General features: G+C 41.1%; 1 protein-coding gene across 1 annotated transcript in view; it reads left to right on the top strand.

Annotated features, from left to right (window-relative positions):
* The first annotated feature begins 3,565 nt into the window (after positions 1-3,565).
* OXCT1 (3-oxoacid CoA-transferase 1) overlaps positions 3,566-22,012 on the top strand; it is a 68,098-nt gene continuing 49,651 nt past the window's right edge. The window contains exons 1-3 of the mRNA XM_034440806.2: positions 3,566-5,038; positions 14,462-14,570; positions 17,434-17,524. Of these exons, the coding sequence (XP_034296697.2) occupies positions 4,544-5,038; positions 14,462-14,570; positions 17,434-17,524 (695 nt within the window). The 5' untranslated portion in view covers positions 3,566-4,543. The remainder of the gene's footprint in view (positions 5,039-14,461; positions 14,571-17,433; positions 17,525-22,012) is intronic.

Here is a 22,012-nt window from a genome sequence, read left to right as displayed (position 1 = left end):
AAATTTCAAGCCTGGTGGCATAAGGTATTCTGTTGTGAGCAGACAAGGACTCTTCTCGTGAAATACCTCTGGACTCGCTCAATTGTATTAATGTACGATATGCAGTGCGGGTTCCAGACAGATGAGCCGTATTCAAGAATTGGTCTAGCAAAGGTTTTGTATGCCCTAGTTTGCAGTACAATATTACTGGAGAAGAAGCTTCGCAAGATTAGGTTAACAACTCTTAATGCCTTTTTGGCAATGCTGTTAAAGTGAGCTCTGGTTAAGTTAACAGTTAAGGAAAGTCTTGATACTGGTTTAGCATGTGTTTTATCTCAGCATTTTTTTAAACTAATAAAATAACTGGATGACAGTTTTGAATTCTTTTTCAGTTATTTGGTCTCTGTGTTATTTAACCTCAGTTGAGAATAACATTGAAGTACATTGTAGGATTATTGTAAACCATTATCTCAGCCTCTGCTTGCTCTTAGCTTACTGTAACTCACAGCGGTTTGCACAGGCAAAGAGGAGAGCAGATTCTGAGATGACTGCAAATGGGCCTATTTGGAGGTCAAAAAAGTCAAAGGGTGGCTTGAGTCTGATGGTGACTTTTAACATGGTATGTAGTTAATGTCCAGTCTTTCAAAAACTGGAAAAGCATTCTACTGGATAGTACAGGTATTTCTTGACTTATGTCCGCCAATTGGGACCAGATTTCTGGTTGTAATCATTACAATTGTAAGTTGAGGCACCCACATGACTGGACTCATTTTACCACTTTTGCAGCAGTTAAGAAATGTCAGGTCATAAGTATGAAGCCATTCTTTTAAATGGATGGTTTTTGCTGGAAGCCAGCAAAAACGTTACAAATTGTGGTGATATTACTGCAGGATGCTGCAACTGATCACAAAGGTGAGCCAGTTACTATGCACCTGAAATATAGTCACATGATGTATGTGTTTGCACGTGTGTTTACTATGGTCAGAAATGCTTTAATAAAAGCATTAGTGTAAAGCACCCCTTTTGGCCTCACTGTAATTTTGAATGGTCATTAAGTGACCAGACATAAATTGAAGATTAACAGCAAAATTATAAATGACCTATTGGTAATACTAATAAAAGTTTGCTTAAGTCAGAATACCTCTGATGAAAGTTATTATTTGTTAGATAGATTATAGAATCTATCATTTTTGCTGAATTATACAGCTGATGAAAGAATGAATTTTTTCATCAGGGTGGTTCACAGAAGTACCTTTATTATTTTAGAGCAGGGGTGTTCAAATTCAATTTCACTAGCATTAGCATTGTGTTTGACCTTGGGGGGCTGGGGTAGGCGTGGCCAGGGTGGGCATGGCCAGCTCCACATCACTTGTGTCGGGGCTGCCTGTGGTGATCCCAAGCTCCATTTTCGGCTGCGACAGCCTCCTGCAATCCTCTGCCAGCGAAAATGGAGCTTGGGAATGCTGCCTGCAGCCTTCATGAGTTCCATTTTTGGCTGTGATGGTCTCCTGCAACTCTCTGCCAACAAAAAGAGCTCGGGAAGACTGCATGCAGCCCTCCCAAATTCCATTTTCACTGGCAGAGGCACTGCAGGCCGATTTTTGCTGTTTCCAGAGCAGCCCCATGGGCCAGATCTAAGCACCCCAAGGGCCGGATCTGGCCACTGGGCCTTAAGTTTGACACCCCTGTTTTAGAGGGTTCAGTACTGCTAGAGTTGAAAGCATCTCCCTTAATTCACTCTATAGAGGAACTTGAAAGCTATGGAATAAGCCCAGTGTTTCTTTTTAAACTAGGTTTGTGCTCATTTAAAAAATGCCTCAGATCTCCCCTGAACACAATTCTGCCCAAGTCTAAAAAATGCCACTGCTTTAAAAATTACACTAGATTTAATAAGCATATTTTTTCAGTTATATGTGGACATTTCTAAAAAAGTTGGACTTGTGTGTGTGTGTGTGTTTAGTGAGTCTGGGAAGCTTACAGTATTAAAATGCTCAAACCCATCAAAAATAACTCAAAGTGCCTAAGGATAAATAATAACTCTACTTACCAATATCAAAATGAAATAAAACACTTCTTTTACCCACTTGACCCAAACACCAAGGTAAACAGCCAAAAAAATGGATATAAAATATCTCATAACGAGTTTATAATTATTTCACTTTAATTTGTTAAAGTTCAAACAAATTAACACATTTATTTGTACAAGAAAACGTGATGGAGAATGCTGATTTTTATAGAGAAGAAAATATCAAGCAAGCAGAGTTAGCAAATAATAGAATAGGACGTCTGGGCTGCAAAAATCTAGATGACTATTAGATGGCAGCAAAGAGATACAGTAACAAGCTTTTGCTGCCGTCTAATGGCTGCTTGGATTTTCAATGTCCTTATGTGACAGCTCTGATAAAGAGCCAGCAGGATTAAAGTCTGTGTAATAAAGTCTGGAATTTAAAGCCCTGGTTTCAAGCTGTGATTTTAAGAGTTCTACTGGGTGATCTCTTGCTGCCTTTCCAGGTTTGGCTACAGTCTTGCTTTCTTCCCAGATGTTGCCACATAGGCTCGCTTCCTCCTCGGATATGCTACCAAAAGCCATTCACGGCCTATAGCTTGCCTTCCCACCATTCCAGTACTATCGTGTTCAGCTCTTTAGGGCAGCAAGGACAGAATGACGGCAGACAAAGCTGACCAGGGATCAGATCGGAAGTGTGCTTGTCTGAATCCACCCAACTCTGGCCACCAAATTTCACTGCCACTGTAAACTAGTAGGAAAATGCAACAGATTTTACACATGTTGCAGTTGCGGCCGTCCCAAGCTCCATTTTCACTGGCAGAGGCACCACAGGCCAGTCCTTTGCTGTTTCCAGGGTGGCCCCGTGGGCCACATCTAACCACCTCGCGGGCCGGATCCAGGCTCCGGGCCTTGAGTTTGACACCCCTGGTCTAGGTAATGGTTTCATCATGGTTAGGTGCAAATAAGGAAAACCTTGACAAGAAAATCCAAGTTATAAAATTATGTATGGAAAAAGTCTAGGGTTTTTTTTGGAACAAGCCAAATGAGTTGATAATGTTCTATGCACATTTGTGGCCTTTCCTGGATCAGAATATCGTGCACTCAGTTGTTCAGTTCCCTAGTCAGCTCACAGCTGGACTACTGTAATAGCAATAGCACTTAGACCGGGGTGGGCAATTGTGGCCCTTTTACAACCTGTGGACTTTAACTCCCAGAATTCCTGAGACAGCTTGGCCAAGCTGTCTCAGGAATTCTGGGAGTTGAAGTCCACAGGTTGTAAATGGGCCACAGTTGCCCACCCCTGACTTAGGCTTATATACCGCTTCATAGTGCTTTTACAGCCCTCTCTAAGCGGATTACAGCGGGTGGGCAGCTATGGCCCTTTTATGACTTGTGGACTTCAACTCCCAGAATTCCTGAGCCAGCCATGTTAGCTCAGGAATTCTGGGAATTGAAGCCCACAGGTCATAAAAGAGCCATAGTTGCCCACCTCTGGATTACAAAGTCATCATATTTCCCCCAACGATCTGGGTCCTCTGCAATGCACTCTATATGGGAAGGCACAGAGCAGACTGCGGGCTTGCAGACTGGTAATGTGCTTTGCTGGGAATCTGTTCTTTACTGTTGAGACTGTGGTGTGGAATAGATGTATAGGCCAGTACGCCAGTGGTGACTGGAGAAGGGAAAAGATTGGGTTGAAGATGTAATCAAGGCAGAGAGAAGTGTTGGACTGGGAGAGCCAGAAAGGGAAGACAATAGTGGGAAATGCAAGAGGAATTGCTGAGAGGCAAAGAACATTAATCTTCACACACTTCACATACAACTTCACACACCACTGTGTTTCACTTGTCACATAAGCCCCTCTGGATTTCGTCCCTCTGTGAGGGAGATGGATGGTTTCTAAATACACAAAATAAAATTTTGCACCATCTGAAATCCAAAGCAAAGTAGAACATTCCCGGTTTCTGCCAAATTGCAGGCAATTCAAGGTGTCTGGGCTTAGTTCTTGAATGTAATGATCTATTATAGATTCTAAACAACTATTTTCTGTGCTAAAGGAGAATATTTGTAGCTCAGTGTTGAAATAAGAGATCCTTGGTGCTCTCTGAGCTTGGTTGTTTTCTTGCAGGCATTTCATTACCCCAACCAGGTAACATCGTAATAGGTAACATGACCAAGGGCCCCTCAACTATTTTCTCTTTTGTGTAGAAACTTAGCAACAGCAAATTACAACAAAGCTGAAAATAAAACGCGAAGCCAGTTTAGCCTGTTTCTCTGCCTTTAATAGGGGTTTAAGTTGTAGAAAAGGGAGAGCTTCACAGGGTGCGAAACTAAAATGGAAGTTTTATGCAGGGATTCTACTTCTAACCCCAACTCCATTCAGTTTCAGTGGTTTTTAGTCTGAGTCACTGCTCTGCACCCTTAAAAATGTGTATTTGTTTATTCTCACAGCAAAAATGTAAATATGGTTACTTCCAAGTGATCTGCCCCATTTTATCTTAGTCTATCCAAGATAGCCAAGAAACAAACTTTCTGGGCTGTCTGTACTAGTTTCCAATGTATTCTTTCCTGGGAGTAAGCTCCATTCAGCCCACTCAGGTTTACCTTACTTACTTTACTGTAAATCCCTCCATCTCCGGCCTGGAGGCTTTTTTTCCTCTAATGATTCGCTCACCTCCCTATAAACCACGGGCCCTTCTCGGGCAGTTTTGGAAAGGGTTAAAGGAAAACGTCAGGGCCGAGCCCCTAACCCTCCCCCGGCTTCTACGGAGATCGGCAGCTCAGCCTTTGCCAGCTGGGCGCGGTTTCTTTCCAGCAGCATCGCATAAAGGGGGCTGGGCATCCGCCGCCGCCTTCTTCTTCTGCTCTTCAAGGCCGCCGCCTCCACCGCCGCTCGCCCAGCTCCTTCCTCCTCGCCCCGCACGCCGCACAAGCCCGAAGATGGCGGCTCACCATCTCCTCGCCCGCTTGCACCGCTGCCTCTTGCCCGCCGCTTCCCGATGGGGGTCGGGGCACAGGACGGCGCCGCTGGCTCTCGGGGCGCAAGCCAAGGTAAAGCGGCCACGTCGCGAGGTTTGGGGGTCCCCCGCGGGGTGGGGTGGGGGGATAGGCTTACGGGCTTGCAGCAGCGTTTTGCTTTTGGCCGAACCTGACCCGCTGTTGGTAGATTCGGGCATCCTTCGTCAGGTTCATGGCAAGTGGGGCCGGGTGGCTTCTCCCGGGTTGGTCGCCGAGGGCGCGCGGGAACGCAGCCATCCCTTTGGAGATCCTTTTCCCTAAGCGGTCTCTTTAAGAGCGACTTGATCCGCCGCAATTGGCCGGGGGTCAAGTTCAGCTGCGCGCCTGGATAAACCCGAGCCTGGTCTTGGCGGGGTCAAGCCGTTCTCGCAGGCAGGAGAGCCGGTCAGACCACTTGCAGTCGCGTCTCGCCCTTCTCGCGTTTCTTTGCGCCCTTCTTGGCTGTGGCGCGGACTCACCCCCCCAGCTACAACTAGTTGGGCCTGTTTCGTTGGCTCCCATCAGGATCGAGTCTAGCCCCAGGGCTCTTTCCGTTCCCCCCACCGTGCAAGGAAAATATTTCACCCCAGCCAGGGCAGGAAAGGTGACCTCCGATCTGCTGCAGAATGAATGACGCGCCTGCATCCTTTCTCCTGCCGGCTGGCTGGAGAGGTCAGCGCATTACGGGCGTAGCGCGTCCTTGGACGTGGTTGCAGAAAAAAGGGGACTCTGCCGCCGACCTGACCTTGAGGAAGAGAAAAGGAGCGTTTCAGCTCTGTTTCCGCAACTGGGTGCTTCATTTACTTCAAACGGAGGAAGGGGGCGATCCAGTGGTAGGCCCGATCCTCTAGAGGAGGCTTTAATGGATCTCTTTGAAGAACGGTGGCTGAACGGAACGGTGGCTTCTTACAGCCCGATTCTGCGCATGGCTTACTTGCTTCTTTTAAACAGCCTTTCCTCTGTGAGGCCTTATCTGTCTGGAAAATGAAAGTTTTTTAAAAAACCATACCCACACATGCATCTCTCCTCGCAGGAATATTAATTGGAGGACTTATTAAAGCTATGTTTTGCGACAGCTTCCTCCAGGCTTTGGCAGTGTTTTCCAAACTTGGCAACTTTTAAGATGGGGGAATTTCAAGTCCCAGAATGGTGGCTGGGGAATTCTAGTAATTGAAGGCCTCTTAAATGTGCCAAGTTTGTAAAACACTGGGTTGCCATATCTGAGCTGCAACAATTTGGTTGATCACAAAATAAAGGCAACTAAATTGTTGTTGGACAGTGTATCTCATCAATGGAGTTAGCCTCTAAATCAGAGTGGGTTAAGAATTGCACCTACTACTGGTTCCTGGCATCTACTGATCTGAAAAGGGGTGTTGTGGAATGAAAGGACAAAGCAACATTCCTGGGTTAGCCAGAGCCAGTTTTATTGCGCAAGGTTCAGAGCCAGTTTTGTACTTGGAGCTTTGAACAAGGAAAGAACTCTGATACAACGGTTTTATACATTTTTAAGACAAAGGATTCAGTGAGATCATACATTTTCCATATATGGTTAATATGAGATCATACATCCGATTTTCCCTATATGGTTACATACATTGGATAATATGTTCATCTAATTACTTAAAGCATTAATCTTAGTTTATAAAATTATCTTAGCCACACAACTTTTCTTAAGTGCTCGGAGTTGCTAATGGGAGATTTACTGCTGTCCTTGGGTAAGTTTATTGGATTAAGTAACTCTTTGTAACATATAAGTCTTTGTGTCATTCACAGTGAGGTCACTCAGATGTTTTCCATATGGCTGTCCTTTCCGTGACCTCTATGTCTCAGAAGATATATTACCACTTAATGAGGTTTAACTGTTTGTTAATGTAATTTCCAACAAGCACTTTCCTCTCTTATAATAATGTGAATAGAGAGGGTCCCCCAGAGCCCATATATCTGACTCTGTATGATTCCTTTCTTTTATTCACATTATTTCTTTTATCTACATTAGCGGTAGTAATAAATGTTCCAGTTCAGCTGGAAATTCCAGGAAGAAATACAGATAGTCCTTGACTTATGGTCAGATGTTTAGCCATCATTCGAAGTTACAACAGACCCCGCCCCCAAAAGTTATGATCCAATTTTGAAGTTTTGATCCCTTCCCTGCAGTCACATGACTGCATTTTGGGCACTTGGCAACCTGCCCGCATTTATGTCTATTTGCAGTACTCCCCTGATCAGGTGGCCATAATTTACAATGTTTTTGCCAGAAACAGGAAGTTCTGTAACTGATCATCACAAAAGTTATAAAATGCATCAGGTGATGTAACCTGCTTGACTACCATCATGACTTTTGATTGTAATTGTCAGGCTCAATTATAGTTGTAAGTTGAGGACTTATCTATAGTTACCTTAGTTGGCTGGGATAATGTAGCTTACCACAAAGTTCCCTGATGGTGAAGATAAAAATGATGAAAGAATACAAGTATTAAAACATTTGGAGAGAGTCGAGAGTTGGAGCTACTGTTAGACAACTGTCCCTCCAAGATAGGGTTGGAAATATCTCTGCCACAAGAGTAATGATTTCCTCTTTCGATTTAAATATTTAAAAGCCTATATATCAGTCTTCTTAAGCCTGCTGTCTTCCAAATATGTTGGGACTGCAATTCCCCTGGATCATCCTAACTTGTATTTCTTGGAGCTTATTCCTTACATCCTGAAGGCCATTGTAAAGTAAAGCTTTCTTCAAGAACTGACTGTCTTCTCAACATTGGAGGAGAAGCACAGGATAAAATGTATTCTATTATTGGGTTTATATCCCTGCCTTTCATTCAAAAACCTAAATTGGCATATATAGCAGTCCTTGTATTTTTCCTACAGCAACAAGCAGCTGGGAATTTGGGGCTGAGAGCCCCAAGATTCAATGAGGTTTATTTCCTTCTTGCAGCCTTAATAAAGTCACAAAAGTTATCATGACAGATGATAATTTTACTATTCCTAGAACAGGGAAGTCCAACCTTGGACAACTTTAAGAGTTGTGGATTTCAACTCCCAGAATTCCCCAGCCAGCCATGAATTCTGGGAGTTGAAGCCCACAAGTCTTAAAGTTGCCAAGGTTGGACACCCTGTCCTAGAATGATGATTCTCAACCTGTGATCCATTTTGGACATATTCTGTAAGTTAGCCCATTTGAGGTACCTTGGTTGAAAAATTGTTGCCAGTGATGCACTGTTTTGCCCAGTTAAAGGTTATGGGAACAAGAGTTTTAATAGTATATAGATGGCTAGCCAATGTAGTGATGGGTTAATCATAAAAGGCTCTTTGAGTTAGCTGGCACCATCTGATTAGTTGAAAACTCTGCTCTTGTCAATAAAAGGTGATGAACTGGTTGCTTGGCTGTTTTGTTACTCCAATATTAGTGAAACATAGCATGTGCCATGTGATTTTCCATGCCAGGGAGAACAAACTGTGAGCTGCTTCTTTCGGTTTCAAGAGCTTTGTGGTCTGAGTCATGCTGCCAGGCATACCTTATTAAGTACTTAATTTTTTTATTTATAGAACTTATATGGCTGCCTCCTTTATACACAATAATCCTATGTAACTCACAGCAGGCAAAACTGAGTGACTGACATGCCTTGTTTACATAAATAAGATTAAAAAGTACAGTATCTAAAATACCAATAACAAAGTAATACAAAACAGTGCCAGCGATAATAAAACACTGCATTCATTCATGAAAATCCACATTTTTCGTGCCCCCTTTTAGTGACAATTACGTTGGTATTGCTTGCAGGTTGTCGATATTGTTCTTTCTGATTACAAAAGAGTAATAGTTTGATAGGAAGATTCATTTCTTCAGTGCCTAACTTTTGGCAACTTGTGCCCTCAGTTGATAATTTCTGGACAGAATGATTGTGAGAATACTGTATGATTCTAAAACAGGTCACACAGTTGAATCCTAATTTGGAATTAAAATTCATTTATTTTTCTTGGAATTATTTTGCTGTTTGGTACTTATGTTATTGGAAGAAACTGATTCGCAATCAGGACCTGTTGAACTGGAGCATTAGACTAAATTAGTTGTTTTGATTTGTCAATGGCAAGCATTATAAATAGGTTCACCTTGGTTCTTGTTATGTTTAGGAATTGCTTAAGATAGTAATCACTGTTTATATATGAAGTTGTGTTTTCTTAAGAATAGGGCCATGCATAGACAAAAATGTTGCAGTTATGTTTTTTTCAGCTTGTAAGATCCTCATTTTTAAGTCAAGAGTATTATTTGTAATACTTCTATTTTTTCTACCTATGCAGTACCCTTTTTTCTGAATAATTAAAGAGTAGTTAGTTGTGCAGTAATCCTAAAATTGTTACTACTTGTCTTAAATATTCAGGTGATTTTAAGAGCTAGTCATTATGCACTAGATTTTTGTATGTCTTTTTCATATTCTGATAAAGGAAGCAACATTTCAGCAGATTTTTGTGTTTGGAAAAACAGCATTTCAAGCAATTCTTAAGAAATATCAATATTTTTTTTGTTAGCTTTTCTTTTTTGGGGTACCAATAACTTGCTGTTATTTAGGGCTAAATAATATGCTGTTCACGATGAGAAGACAGTTCCAAATATGTGACACCATTAAGGAACAGGCATAGTAAGGATTGGCAATGAGGAGGAAGTATTAGTAATGTTAGCAGGGATGATGAAAGCTGTTGGAAGGACACTACCTAGGGTAAAAGTATTAGAAACGATGCTATATTAAACTACAGCTCCTTATTGCAACCTTCCCCAAGGGAGCACCCCTCTAGGAATGTGACTATTGTGCTTCTAATGTGACGATTCTGTTTCCACATGAAAGCTAATTCAAGCAAGTTCAGGATGGTTTAATACAGAACTAATGTGCAACCCAGCTCTTAATATCCTATAACAGACAGTTCCATGTCTGCTACTTTTGCCCTAGATTAAGTGTCTCCCTCTATCACAGTGTTTTGCAAATTTGGCAAGTTTAAGATGGGTGGACTTCAACTCCCATGGTCGCTGGGGAACTCTGGGAGTTGAAGTCCACCCATCCTAAAGTTGCCAAGTTTGAAAAACACTGTTCTAGACCATGGCTGGCTCAAGAATTCTGAGAATCGAAAACCACAGGTCTTAAAGGGGCCGTTTTTCCCCACCCCTGCTCTAGAGCCTTCCAGATGCATCTTAGAGAATTCCTGGCCCTCCTATTGGGTGAAATCCAGCAGGTTCTGACAGGTTCTGGAGAAAATTTTGCGGAAATTTTGAGCAGTTCTGAGAACTGGTAGCGGAAATTATGAGTAGTTCGGAGAACCAGCAAATACCACCTCTGGCTGGCCCCAGAGTGGAGTAGGAATGGAGATTTTGCAATATCTTTCCCCCAGGGGTGCGGAGGGAATGGGGATTTTGCAGTATCCTTCCCCTGCCACGCCCACCAAGCCACGCCCACCAAGCCACACCACGCCCACCAAGCCACACCCACAGAACCAGTAGTAAAGAAATTTGGATTTCACCACTGCCTTCTAGGATCCCAACATGTGGAAAGCTGCCCTCAAGAATTTGCCGATAGTAGCACGTACTGCTCACGTCTAAGTGTGGGATTTTTTCTACTGGGTTCTATAGGTTATTTGATGTAGTAGATTTATATCCCTCCTTTTATTTGGAAACTCAGAGTGGTCTATGTAGTACTTCCCTCTTCTTTTTCCTCACAAGAAGGAAAATATCAGTTGGACTGAAAGAGAGTGACTGGCCCAAAATTACCCAGAACATTAAAATTTGGGTTGTCCTGCTCTTAGTCCAACACACAGGCTTTCAGTTGTTTATTATAAGGAATTGGGTCTTTTCCTCAGCAATGTATAATGTCTGGATCATTTTTTCCCCAATATACATGATTGCGGTCTTTCCTTTTATCAGAGGATAGCTAAGAATTGTCCTCTTCTGCTCAGCAATGTTGTAAAAAGTAAACATGCACCACCAGAAAAAAGAATGGAGCTTTATGCAAAGATACATGTACACAAATTTACGTGTATAGATGTAATGTTATGTATGATACAAAGTCATGATTCATATGATGTCCTAAATCATAAATCATGGTTTACAAATCACTAGGGCTGTGCTCATAGTACTGTACTGTACATGCTAAGTGAGAATTAAACCAATTCTGGTGTAACGCGATGTGAGAACATGACTTGCTTGCCTATCAAATGTTCAGATGCTGATCAGCAACTTCTCATGTTACAGTTCTTTAATTTTAAATTGGATGAGAGACCTTCTTTCTCACTTAGTAAAATAGGATAGATCAGTGATGGCTAACCTTTTTGCCATTGTGTGCTGGGGGGGGAAGGGCGGGGGGGTCGCACACCTGCATGCCCACACCCATAATTCTATGCGTCGGAAGGCCCATTTTTTGCTGTCCCCAGCCTCCAGGGCCTTTCTAGGAGTCTGGGGAGGGCAAAAACGGCCTCCCCCCCCCCGGGAGATCCTCCGGAGGCCGAAAATGGCCCGTTTGACAAATTCCGATGGGACCTCTGGGGGGGTTAGAGTTGGGAAGGCCATTTTCACCCTCCTCAGACTCCTAGAGAGGCCCTGGAGCTAGGTGAGAAAGAAAAACGGGCCTTCCCCTCCCCCCAGGTCCTCCGGAGGCCTGTTTCCTTACTTCTGGTGGGCTCAGAAGACCCGAAAATCAGCTGGCCGGAGCTGAGCTCATGTGTCCACTGATGTGGCTATGCGTGCCACCTGTGGCACGCATGCCATAGGTTCGTCATCACGGGGATAGATGGTGCTTAGTAACATAGGATAGATAGCCATCCAACTTCCAGTGTTTGACACTTGTTTTCTGATAATGTTTTCTGTCTTTAAAAGAACACTTGATGGCTGTGGCCGGGAGGTCTTTTTATCAGGTTCGCCTGATTCGCCAGTTGCGTCCCTTTCTGGATCGGGACTCGTTAAATACGGTCACTCATGCCCTCGTCACTTCACGCCTGGACTACTGTAATGCTCTCTACATGGGGCTCCCCTTGAGGAGCACCCGGAGGCTCCAGCTGGTCCAGAATGCGGCCGCGCGGGTAGTTATGGGAGCAGCATGGCGCTCCCATGTGGCTCCCCTCCTGCGCGAGCTGCACTGGCTCCCTGTGGTCTTCCGGGTGCGCTTCAAGGTCTTAGTTACCACCTTTAGAGCACTCCATGGCTTAGGACCGGGGTACTTACGAGACTGCCTTCTGCCACCAATAGCCTCTCACCGCCCAGTATGCTCCCATAGAGAGGGGCTTCTCAGGGTGCCGTCAGCCAAACAGTGTCGACTGGCGGCCCCCAGGGGGAGAGCCTTTTCTGTGGGGGCACCCACCATCTGGAACGAGCTCCCCCCAGAGATACAGAAGATTCCGGATCTGCGCACTTTCCGCCGTGCCCTCAAAACATTCCTGTTTCAGCAGGCCGGCCTGGCCTAACTTTCCCTTTATATTGCTTTCGATTTTATTTTAAACTGGGATGTCTTGAATTATCTAGGACCAGAGTGTTTAGTATATTTTAATTGGTTTTTGTTTAATTAACATTTGTATTACATGTATTTTTTATCGTTCGCTGTTCACCGCCCTGAGTCCCTCAGGAATAGGGCGGTATATAAATTTAATAAATAAATAAATAAATAAAATAATCTGATTTCATATAATTGACATGATTTTTTTATGCACATACAACTGACACAAACATATAATGTGTCGTTCTCTTCGTCTCTCTCTCTCTCTCTCTTTCTCTCTCTCTCTCTCACACACACACACGTACGTTATATTGTTTGGATGTTTTGTTTCTCAGGAGCACCTGCTGTTACAGCTCATCATAAGAAAACTCAAAAGATGTATAGAAACTGAGATTTTGTCTGTAATTGAGGTCCCTTTAATTTCTGAGACTTCACTGTGTTCTGTAAACTCTTTCACCTATATCCTGATGAAATGTGATTTCGTATAGGTTTTGTGTTGGCATAAGAAATGTAAGGGCTCTTTGTCCCATATGATAGTTATGTTCTTTAGGATCCCTTTTTGATCTCCAATTATTATATATATATATATATATATTAATACAACTTTGCAAAAACATAGTTGTTAAAGGTGTAAATATAGTCCTGAACTAAACTTCAGAAATATGGAATTTACTTTTTCTGAAAACTTGGATTTTACTGAGCCTAAATGAAAATCATTATTTCCAAGCAAAAGGAAAACAACCACTAAGTATTAAAGACTGAATTCAAGAGATGTGTGCTTTGTAAAGTTGTGAGATTCCTTTATAAGACATGCAAAGCAGGCACAATATTTATTTATTTATTTTATTTTTGCGATTTATATGCCACCATTCTCCCGAAGGACTCAGGGCGGCTTACAACAACAATCAATAATACAAATCACAAAATAAGTTAAAAATCATATTTAAAATTATTACAGTTTGTGCAACCCCTAGCAGATCAATTTATTTGACGGAAGAGCCACGTCTTCAGTTTGCAGCGAAAGGAGAGGAGGTCCGGGGCTATCCTGAGCTTGGTGGGCAAATCATTCCAGAGGGTCGGTGCTCCGACAGAGAACGCTCTCCCCCTGGGGGCCGCCAGTCGACATTGTTTGGCTGACGGCAACCTGAGGAGGCCTGCTCTGTGGGAGCGCACGGGATGGTGGAAGGAAGGCAGAAGATGGTCCTGCAAGTACCCCGGGCCTAAGCCATGTAGGGCTTTATAGGTGAGTACCAGTACCTTGAAACGGACCCGGAGAGCAACTGGCAGCCAGTGCAGCTCGCACAGGAGAGGTGTTGCACGGGAGTAACGAGGAACTCCTGTAACTACCCGCGCGGTTGCATTCTGGACCAGCTGGAGCCTCCGGATGCATCCCAAGGGCAGCCCCAGGTAGAGGGCGTTGCAGTAATCCAACCGAGAAGTAACAAGGGCGTGGGTGACCGGGCCAGGGCATCTCGGTCTAGGAAAGGGCGCAACTGGTGCACAAGACGTACTTGTGCGAAGGCCCCCCTGGTTACGGCCGTCAGATGGTCATCCATGGACAGCCGAGAACCCAGGAGGACATCCAGATTGCGAACCCTAGTGGGTTCGCAATCTGCAAAATCATATAGAAACAATCATATAGAAACAATAAGTTTCTATATGATTTATATTTAATAAGTGAAGACAGAACTAGTAAATTATTTGGATTTTTTTGGGTTAATTTTTAGTTTATTTCCCATATATATAATTTTTAATTTTAGTTGTTAAATTCATTAGTACAGTAACAAGAGTATTCCATTCTATGTTTGTTTGTGTGTGTAGTTTTAGTGTGATATAAAGCTCTAATATGCCTTTTGTGGATATTTTGCAATTCTAGATCAGTGTACATCTGTATGTGTTATACAGAATACACAATCAATACATCTGTTATTTGGATTAACTGTATAATGTCGGATCCATGACATTCTCATCTCCTCCTCACCTCCCCCCCCCCGCCCTTCTCCACTTTTAGACTTGCGGCTGCTATTTTTCAACCAGTTCCTGTCACAATACCAAATTTTACACTGATCCGGTAGAAGCAGTAAAAGACATACCAAATGGGTCTACTCTCCTTGTTGGTGGTAAGTAGTGAAATTCCACTATTTCCCCCATGTAAACTACAGGTAGTTCTCACTTACTGGTCTTTTAGCGACTGTTCAAAGTTACAGTGGTGCTCAAAAAAGAAACTTACAATTCATTTATTACCTTTGCAGTGTCCCTTAGTCACATGATCTCCATTATAGTCAATATGTGGCGTCCTGTGCCTCAGCTGTGACTTTTCTTTTCCTTTGTAGAGCTGAGAGATTGGAGAGAAAGATTTCAAGAGAGTAAGCTGTTTGAAAGCAGTGCAATCATGCTGGGAAACGTGGATATGCTATGCAAACAGTTTACTGTTTCTTGAAACAGTACTTTCTTGAAATCTCTTCTTCTCCAATCTCTTGGCTCTGCCAGGGATAGAAAAAAAAAGGCAAGTGATTTCGGTGGGCAATTTCTTCTTTGCCTGACCCCTTGCCCCTCCTTTGCCAGAGTGGAGAGACTGGAGAGGAAGTGATTTCAGGAGAGTAAACTGTATAGCTTACCTTTGTGCATATATATTTGTGTTTATCTTTTAGGATTGTAAGATGCCCAGAGTTACCCTGTGGTAAGATGGCTGGCCAATAAATTTTATAAATAAATAGAAAATAATGACTAAATGTGATCACTTTGCTTTCAATGTCTAGAAGAGCAAAACGACCTTACTTTGTACAGATCTTTGTTTCTAATCTTTTTGCATTTCTGCAAGCGGGGAATAAAAAGAAGCAATTTCTGCAAGCAGCTCTCCTTTGCCTGATCCTTGCCTCCACACCTCCCCAGGTTGCAGAGGAAGAGCAAGATATTTCAAGAGAGTAAGCTGTTCATGTAGCACGCCTGCGGCTCCCAGCCCTGAGCTGTGGTGCAATCTCATTGCTTTCGATGGGTACAAGATAGTAAGCAGGCATTTGAGCATTCCAAAGGGCGGGGAAGTGGTTAGGTGAATAGAAACTGAAGGTCAATACAAATGCCTTGTCTCTTTCTAGCTGGAAAGCACAGTCCCAATCATGTGATTTCCTACTTAGTAACTGCCTCCACTTACTGATGGATTTGCCAGTCCCAGTTAGGGTTGTTAAGCAAGGACTACCTGTATGTATTTAAATCTGTAATTGTCAATGTTTTATGCATGCCTCTATAAGAGATACATGTAGATTATGTACACCTGAGATGTTCGAATGGATGTATGGGGAGAGTTTATAGTATTTTGGCTGTTTAAAAAAAAACCCTAAGCAGAGTAAACCAATTAGTACTTTATTGGGAAACAACTATTGTCCCACTGTCTTTTTCTCAGATAGATTTAGCGTAGTTTATAGCCCTGTGATTTAGTGGAAATCAAGGAATCAAAAATACATGTCAGAAAAAGACAATAGCAAATGTCTTCCTTATTGTTACAAAAATTCTTGTTTGAGCAAGACTTTAGCTTATGTTCTAAGATTGCAGAACTGCTCAAGCATGTAGAAGCTGCATGGCTTAGTGAGACTGAATATACTTATTCTGTTTATAATTTGGGGTAAACTAAAGTTGAAAAAAATACTTAATGTTTCAAATACAGTATGGGCCAAAATGCAGATATTAGTTCCATACCCCATAAAAATCCTTAAAAGCTGAGAGTGTAAAGGTTTTAAATAATGGGTGCAATACCCTGAGATCCCAGAAACTGGTGACTCTCTAGAAGTTACCACTCAATTGTGTCTTTTGAATACGATAGGTGGAAGAATAATAATTTTGATTTATCTCATTAAAATATTGATGGAAATTAAATCATGCTTTATGTTTTGTTCTAGCTTTGACTTCTAATTTTGTCTTGATCCTACTTACTATTGAGCAGTGACTTCTGGTATCACGTTCAAAAGTTACATATGATTGTTCTCTCAAATAAGGTTGTTCGACTTTGTCCATTTTTTCTTCTAAATGGCTTTGATTTTTTCTACAAATTTATGAACAAGAAAATTGCTTCAGCCTGGAAAATAGAAGATAATAATTTAGTAGATTGTTTTAGTGTGAAAGCTGAGGTATTATATGACTCATTCTCAGGAAGATTAAAGCAGTATAAAATTCAATGTATAAGAAAAGCATGATTGGTGTTAGCAATGAGCAAATATGCATTCTGAATACAAATAGCTCTTGCTTAGTGACTATTCAGTTATGATGGTTGTGAAAAGATAACTTTGTGACCAATGACTGAATGTACATCCTTAGCAGGTTTGTAAAGAAAAGGAAATCTGAAGTAATATCACAAGCAGATTTGTGACCACATGATTTTTCACTTTGCACCTGCTACACTTAATGACTAAGTTGCCAGTCCCAATTATGGTCACTAAATGAAGATTACCGGCAATGTTAATAAATCTATTATAATAATTTGGTAACTTCCTTTATTGTAAAGTTTTGGTTACAAAAATTACCAAATTTATTATAATAGGAACTTTTCGTCAGTTACGTGATGTATATTTCAGTCCTACCTGTGTAGAAATAGACTGAGATCCAAGGTGTTAAATATCTTTCAAGACTTTTTAGTGTATAACATTCTTATATATTACCAAGAAAACATTTTCTGTTTTCATTTATGATTCAGGTCTTTCTCCTTTCCCTCCATTTCATTTCACAGCTCACACAGTTCACAGCTCATTGAGATGCTAGGGTTTGGATTATCAATGAGTTTCTGCCAGCTGCTTCAAGTCTTTTGTGCGTGACAAATTATGGTGTTGGGGTGTCTTATTCTGATTATTGACTAAAGGTTTTGGCTGTTCCAAAATCCAAGTTATAGGATGCCTTCTCCTGAATTGGGAAATAGAATTGTGTTAGTGGTTCATCATGGGAGAACTATATTTTCAAAATAGAGTTATTCACTGCTGAACAATTTGTGTCACATAGGGTTTGGACTCTGTGGAATTCCAGAGAACCTCATAGGAGCTTTGTTGAAGACTGGTGTAAAAGGAATAACCGCTGTCAGTAACAATGCAGGGTAGGTATTTCTCCCCCAGTACCAATTATTAGGATTATTTTAAACATCCCTAGTAATGCTGCACAGGGAAAGAAATTCCTTATCTTTGCTTTGTGAAGAACCTATTTTGCAACTTTAACTGATGAGGCTACTTCTTTTTTTTTTTTTTGCAAGTTCAATTAAGCCTGAACTTTGGCTATATTCTTCTTCTCTCTACTTATTTTGCTGCACCTTTTAATGGCATGACTACCCAGCAGTGGTACATAATCATGTCATAAACAGGGCTGCTGTCATGGCTATTGCAGAGGGTAAGTTATTCATTCATTTAAATATCTGCTATAAACTTCGGTTGGTCACCCATTAAAAGACACGTGGTTGAAATAATAAAACATTGGATGAAATGCACTGATGCGAAAACATTTCGGAGTATTTTAAAACAGGAGTTGAAAACTGAAGTTGAAAAAAGGTTGCTTTTTTGTAATATAAAATAATCACCTTATTATTGTACTTGGTTCTTCAAGTATTCATATGTAAGGTCGAGGTTCTCAAACTGCAATTCAGCAGTACAGTGACTTAATAAAAGAGATGAAATGCATGAGTACAGTATCCATTCCTATGCGTTATGATCTTATTGAGCTTATGGTATGAAAGTAAATGAATGCACAATTTTCTTCAATAATTAATTTTTGATCTCTATATACAACAAGCAGTAATATAATGTAGCTGAATAATATAAAACAGTTTAATGTTAAGATACCTCAATAAATTTTAACACTGTATTTTAAATGCGATGGATGAATTTGTTTCTCCCTTGCAATGTGTAAGCCTGGCTGTTTTGGCTTATTCAAGAAGCCATGATAAAACACGATGATTTAAGATTGCAAAATCGCTAGTTTTATGAATCAGGGCTTTATTATTTTTTAACCCAGTTTTTATTTTATTTAAAACATTAAAATACAAACTTCCAAAAAAAGAAAACAAAAACAAAACAAAGCTAAACAAGACTACACCCCAAAAAAGTGCATAAACAAGACAAAAAAACATATATGTAAATTGTCCCTCCCCCCCCATTGAATACTGATAAATATATTTCAAAGATAATAACTCCTTCCCCCTTGTGAAGCAGGCACACAATTTATAAATTTCTGCAACAGTATTTACCCAACCCACTTACCCTGGCATCTATTCAATATATGAAAACATAGTCAACAGGTATAACCAACAGCTAAATTATGAACCAATCTTTATTTATTTATATAAATTTATAATATATAACCATATATTGAAAATACTGATTCTTGGTCAGGGACCTCTAACATGAATGTTCAAATAATGTTAGGAAGACCCTCACAATAGAAGTTAGCTTTTAAGGTATTTTTTGTATTAACCTCTTGTTAATCCTTGGAGAAGTAACCAAAATCTTTTTTGTGTCTTCTCCAAATAATTAAAGCACAGGTGTCTTTTTTATTCCTTTGTTTAACTATGGGAGCATTGCCTTGGAAATAATCCAGTGCATTCTCAATTCTGATAATGGATCATTACAAAAGTCCTTGTATCATACTAGACAAATGGCTGTCCAATCTTTTCTTGGATCCTCTAAAATTAAAGCATTTAAAATATTTTAAAAGGGAAAAAACCCTAAATTAATATCTGTTTCATTATACATTATATATATAAAATACTGAATCCTACATTTTTCTTGTAAGTAAATGTTTCTCTGTTTTTATTGATATATATGAGCATTTCAGGCCAAATATTGTAAGGATGTGAATAACTGTTCTATAGAATAGAAAACCTGATTTAGATTGGCTATTTTAACACTTTTGAATGTAATACTGAGGTTAAACATTGAAAGATTTTCTCCCTTAGTTATCAATGCTACTGTTGACAGTGCAACTAAATGATTAGATAAGTCCACTTTTCCAATCATTCAAACACTTTTCGCAATTTTTCATTTCCTAGTTTGAATACTATTTTCAGAAACCTGATACTGTGCACCAGAACGATGTGAAACTTTACCATGATGTTTATGAAATGCCAAAATTTTTTACTAATCGTCTTTGTTGAGAGTTGAGAAAGATTTAGACACTGCTGTAAAATTGAGAAATTTGGCACTGTATTTTGTACTTTTGCCTTTTCAGTGTTGAAATCCTTAAATTGATGATAGTAAATTCCCTAAATTGTTATTGGTAACCATTTGTAAGGGGCTTTCTCTTTTTTGCTGTGTGCTAATCCCAGATGTTAAGTGTGTAGAAGGAGGAGTGGCAGGACCTGGGGCGGAATTAAAAGAGGGATCAGCCTAGAGTCTCTATATATTGTATTCTGACAACAGCTATGACCTGGGGCAGGGGAGATGGCAGCTGCCACTCAGGAAGCTTTGACAGCTTTCAGAGGCTTTTTGCTATAAAGAAATAGACATGAGATCTTGTAGTTGAAATTAGATTTCAATTGGATTTGTTGCTGCTGAATCAGCTTTCTGTTGTGCAGCAATAGGCTTGTCTGAGCTGCTTGATTCCATTGCTGTGCCGGCAATGGAATTCCCAAGGCTTGATAATCTGTGGGGATTTTAACCTGCCCCCAGATGGCGTTGAATTTGGGAATGGTTCATGACAACCATGAGCTTGACCCAGATAATCAAGAGCTACGAGTTACCAGAGGTCCCAGAGGTCATACATTAAATCTAGTTTTATCTTGGGGCTGTTGCAACCTGACCTGAGGGCTGGAGGATATTGTGTCTTTTGTCATGGCCAGGTCATTCTCTGATTGCTTTTTGCTTGCTTGCGACCCTTCTCCCATCAAAGAGGTGTGCCTACCCTAGAAACTGGATGGGTTTCAAAATGAGCATGAGTTTTTCCTGAGATACGCTGGTCCGTTTCTCTGAGGGTTTCTCTCTGGAATGGGGAGGTGATGAGGGCCTTAATCAGGTACTCCTCACTTAATCACCATTTATTCAGTGACTGTTCAAAATTACAACAATGCTGAACAAACGATAATTATGGCTGGTTTTCAAAGTTATAATGCTCTTGTGACCAAATTCTGGCACTTGGCAGCTTGCCTGCATTTATGATTGCAGCGTGCACTTCAACTCTCATTACCTGCCTACATTCCCTCCTCCCCATTTCTCCTCTTTTGGCCATCCTACACTCCACTGCCATCCTCCACCTGTGCTGCCCTCAGCTGACCTCCATCTTCTTTTTCCTGCTGCTAATGAGGCATTGCTGGTCATCCTGCGCCATCTCTTCCTCTTTGGTGACCCTTTTGAGGCCCGAGGTACCCAGGACTGCCTCGTCCTGCTCCTCCGGTCCTTCTTCCTGGGCCAGAGAGGCTGCATCCTCTTCCTCCATTGGTCCTGGCTTCATTTCCCCCTCCTCGGAATTGGGCTCTGACAGGGCCATGACAAAGGTTCTGGGTGCAATTCAAGCTCCCACTTACTACTACTTACATGGCTCATGGCATAATCCCGGTTATCTGAAGAATGATCTTTCATCTGCAGTGAAAGCCTGTCCATTCCATGTAATCTAACAGATTTGGCTTGCTTTAGGTCCCATTGATTGAGTAATTGCATTTGATAGACCCTCTTTGTTGTGATGCTTACTGTCTGAAACAACATTTCTCTAGAGATTTGTATGGTTTCGCATTCTGTCTACACTTAAAATAAGCTTTAAAATTCTGGCTCTTCCCCATGGTATCTTCCTCCAGATACCAGCTGTTCATTTTGTGGGCTACTATTTTAACCATTTTATGCTTGGTAAAGCTTCCTAGAGTTGCAGGTCGGCAACCTGGAATTTGACAAATAAATGAATGAAGGAGGAAAGCAAAGGGAGGTTTAGTGACCTCCCCACTTTCTGCTGAAATTCCTCCTCCTTAAAATCTGCTCGAAAAACTCCCCTATATTTCTGAAAGATTTGGAGAGTATAGAATTGAAACCAACTGTTGACATATGCCTTCTGTTGACAGAGGAGACCAACTGAATATCACCCTCTAGTTTTATTTTCTTTAGCAACATATGTTGGTGGGAAAAATACATTCTGCTCATAGTATAACTATCAATCCTGCAAAGAAAAATGAACCAAAAATATGTAACAGTGGCAAGGAAAGCAAAAGCTGCTCAATTTACTCAAAGGGAGCACTATCCTCATTGACCCATACAACATGGAAGTTCCTTGTGTCCTGTTGCAATAGCCGCCAGGTGAGTTATGAAGATGGGCAACGCGAATGACTTCTAGAATGATCCTCTGTGGTTAATTCAGGAGGAAGCTGGTAGAATCCCAGATTTTTTTAAAAATATTAATAAAATATGGGATTTAAAAAAGATAAGCACATCTTTAAAAAACAGGGTGTATGCTAATCCTGTGGCTGGAACAGTTTCCTATGGAAGCTGTAGACTGCCTTTGTTGTGGATTTAGTAAGGTCATACAGGTCATCTTGATGAATTAAATCTTGAGTTGGCAGACAGAAAATTGCAACAGGTAGTCTTCAACTTATGACTAGTCGCTTAATGATTTTTGA

This window comes from Pantherophis guttatus, chromosome 2 (assembly GCF_059756535.1).
Source record: "Pantherophis guttatus breed Tessera chromosome 2, ASM5975653v1, whole genome shotgun sequence".
NCBI classification, from domain to species: Eukaryota; Metazoa; Chordata; class Lepidosauria; order Squamata; family Colubridae; genus Pantherophis; species Pantherophis guttatus.
This window is presented reverse-complemented; position numbering and strand designations above follow the sequence as displayed.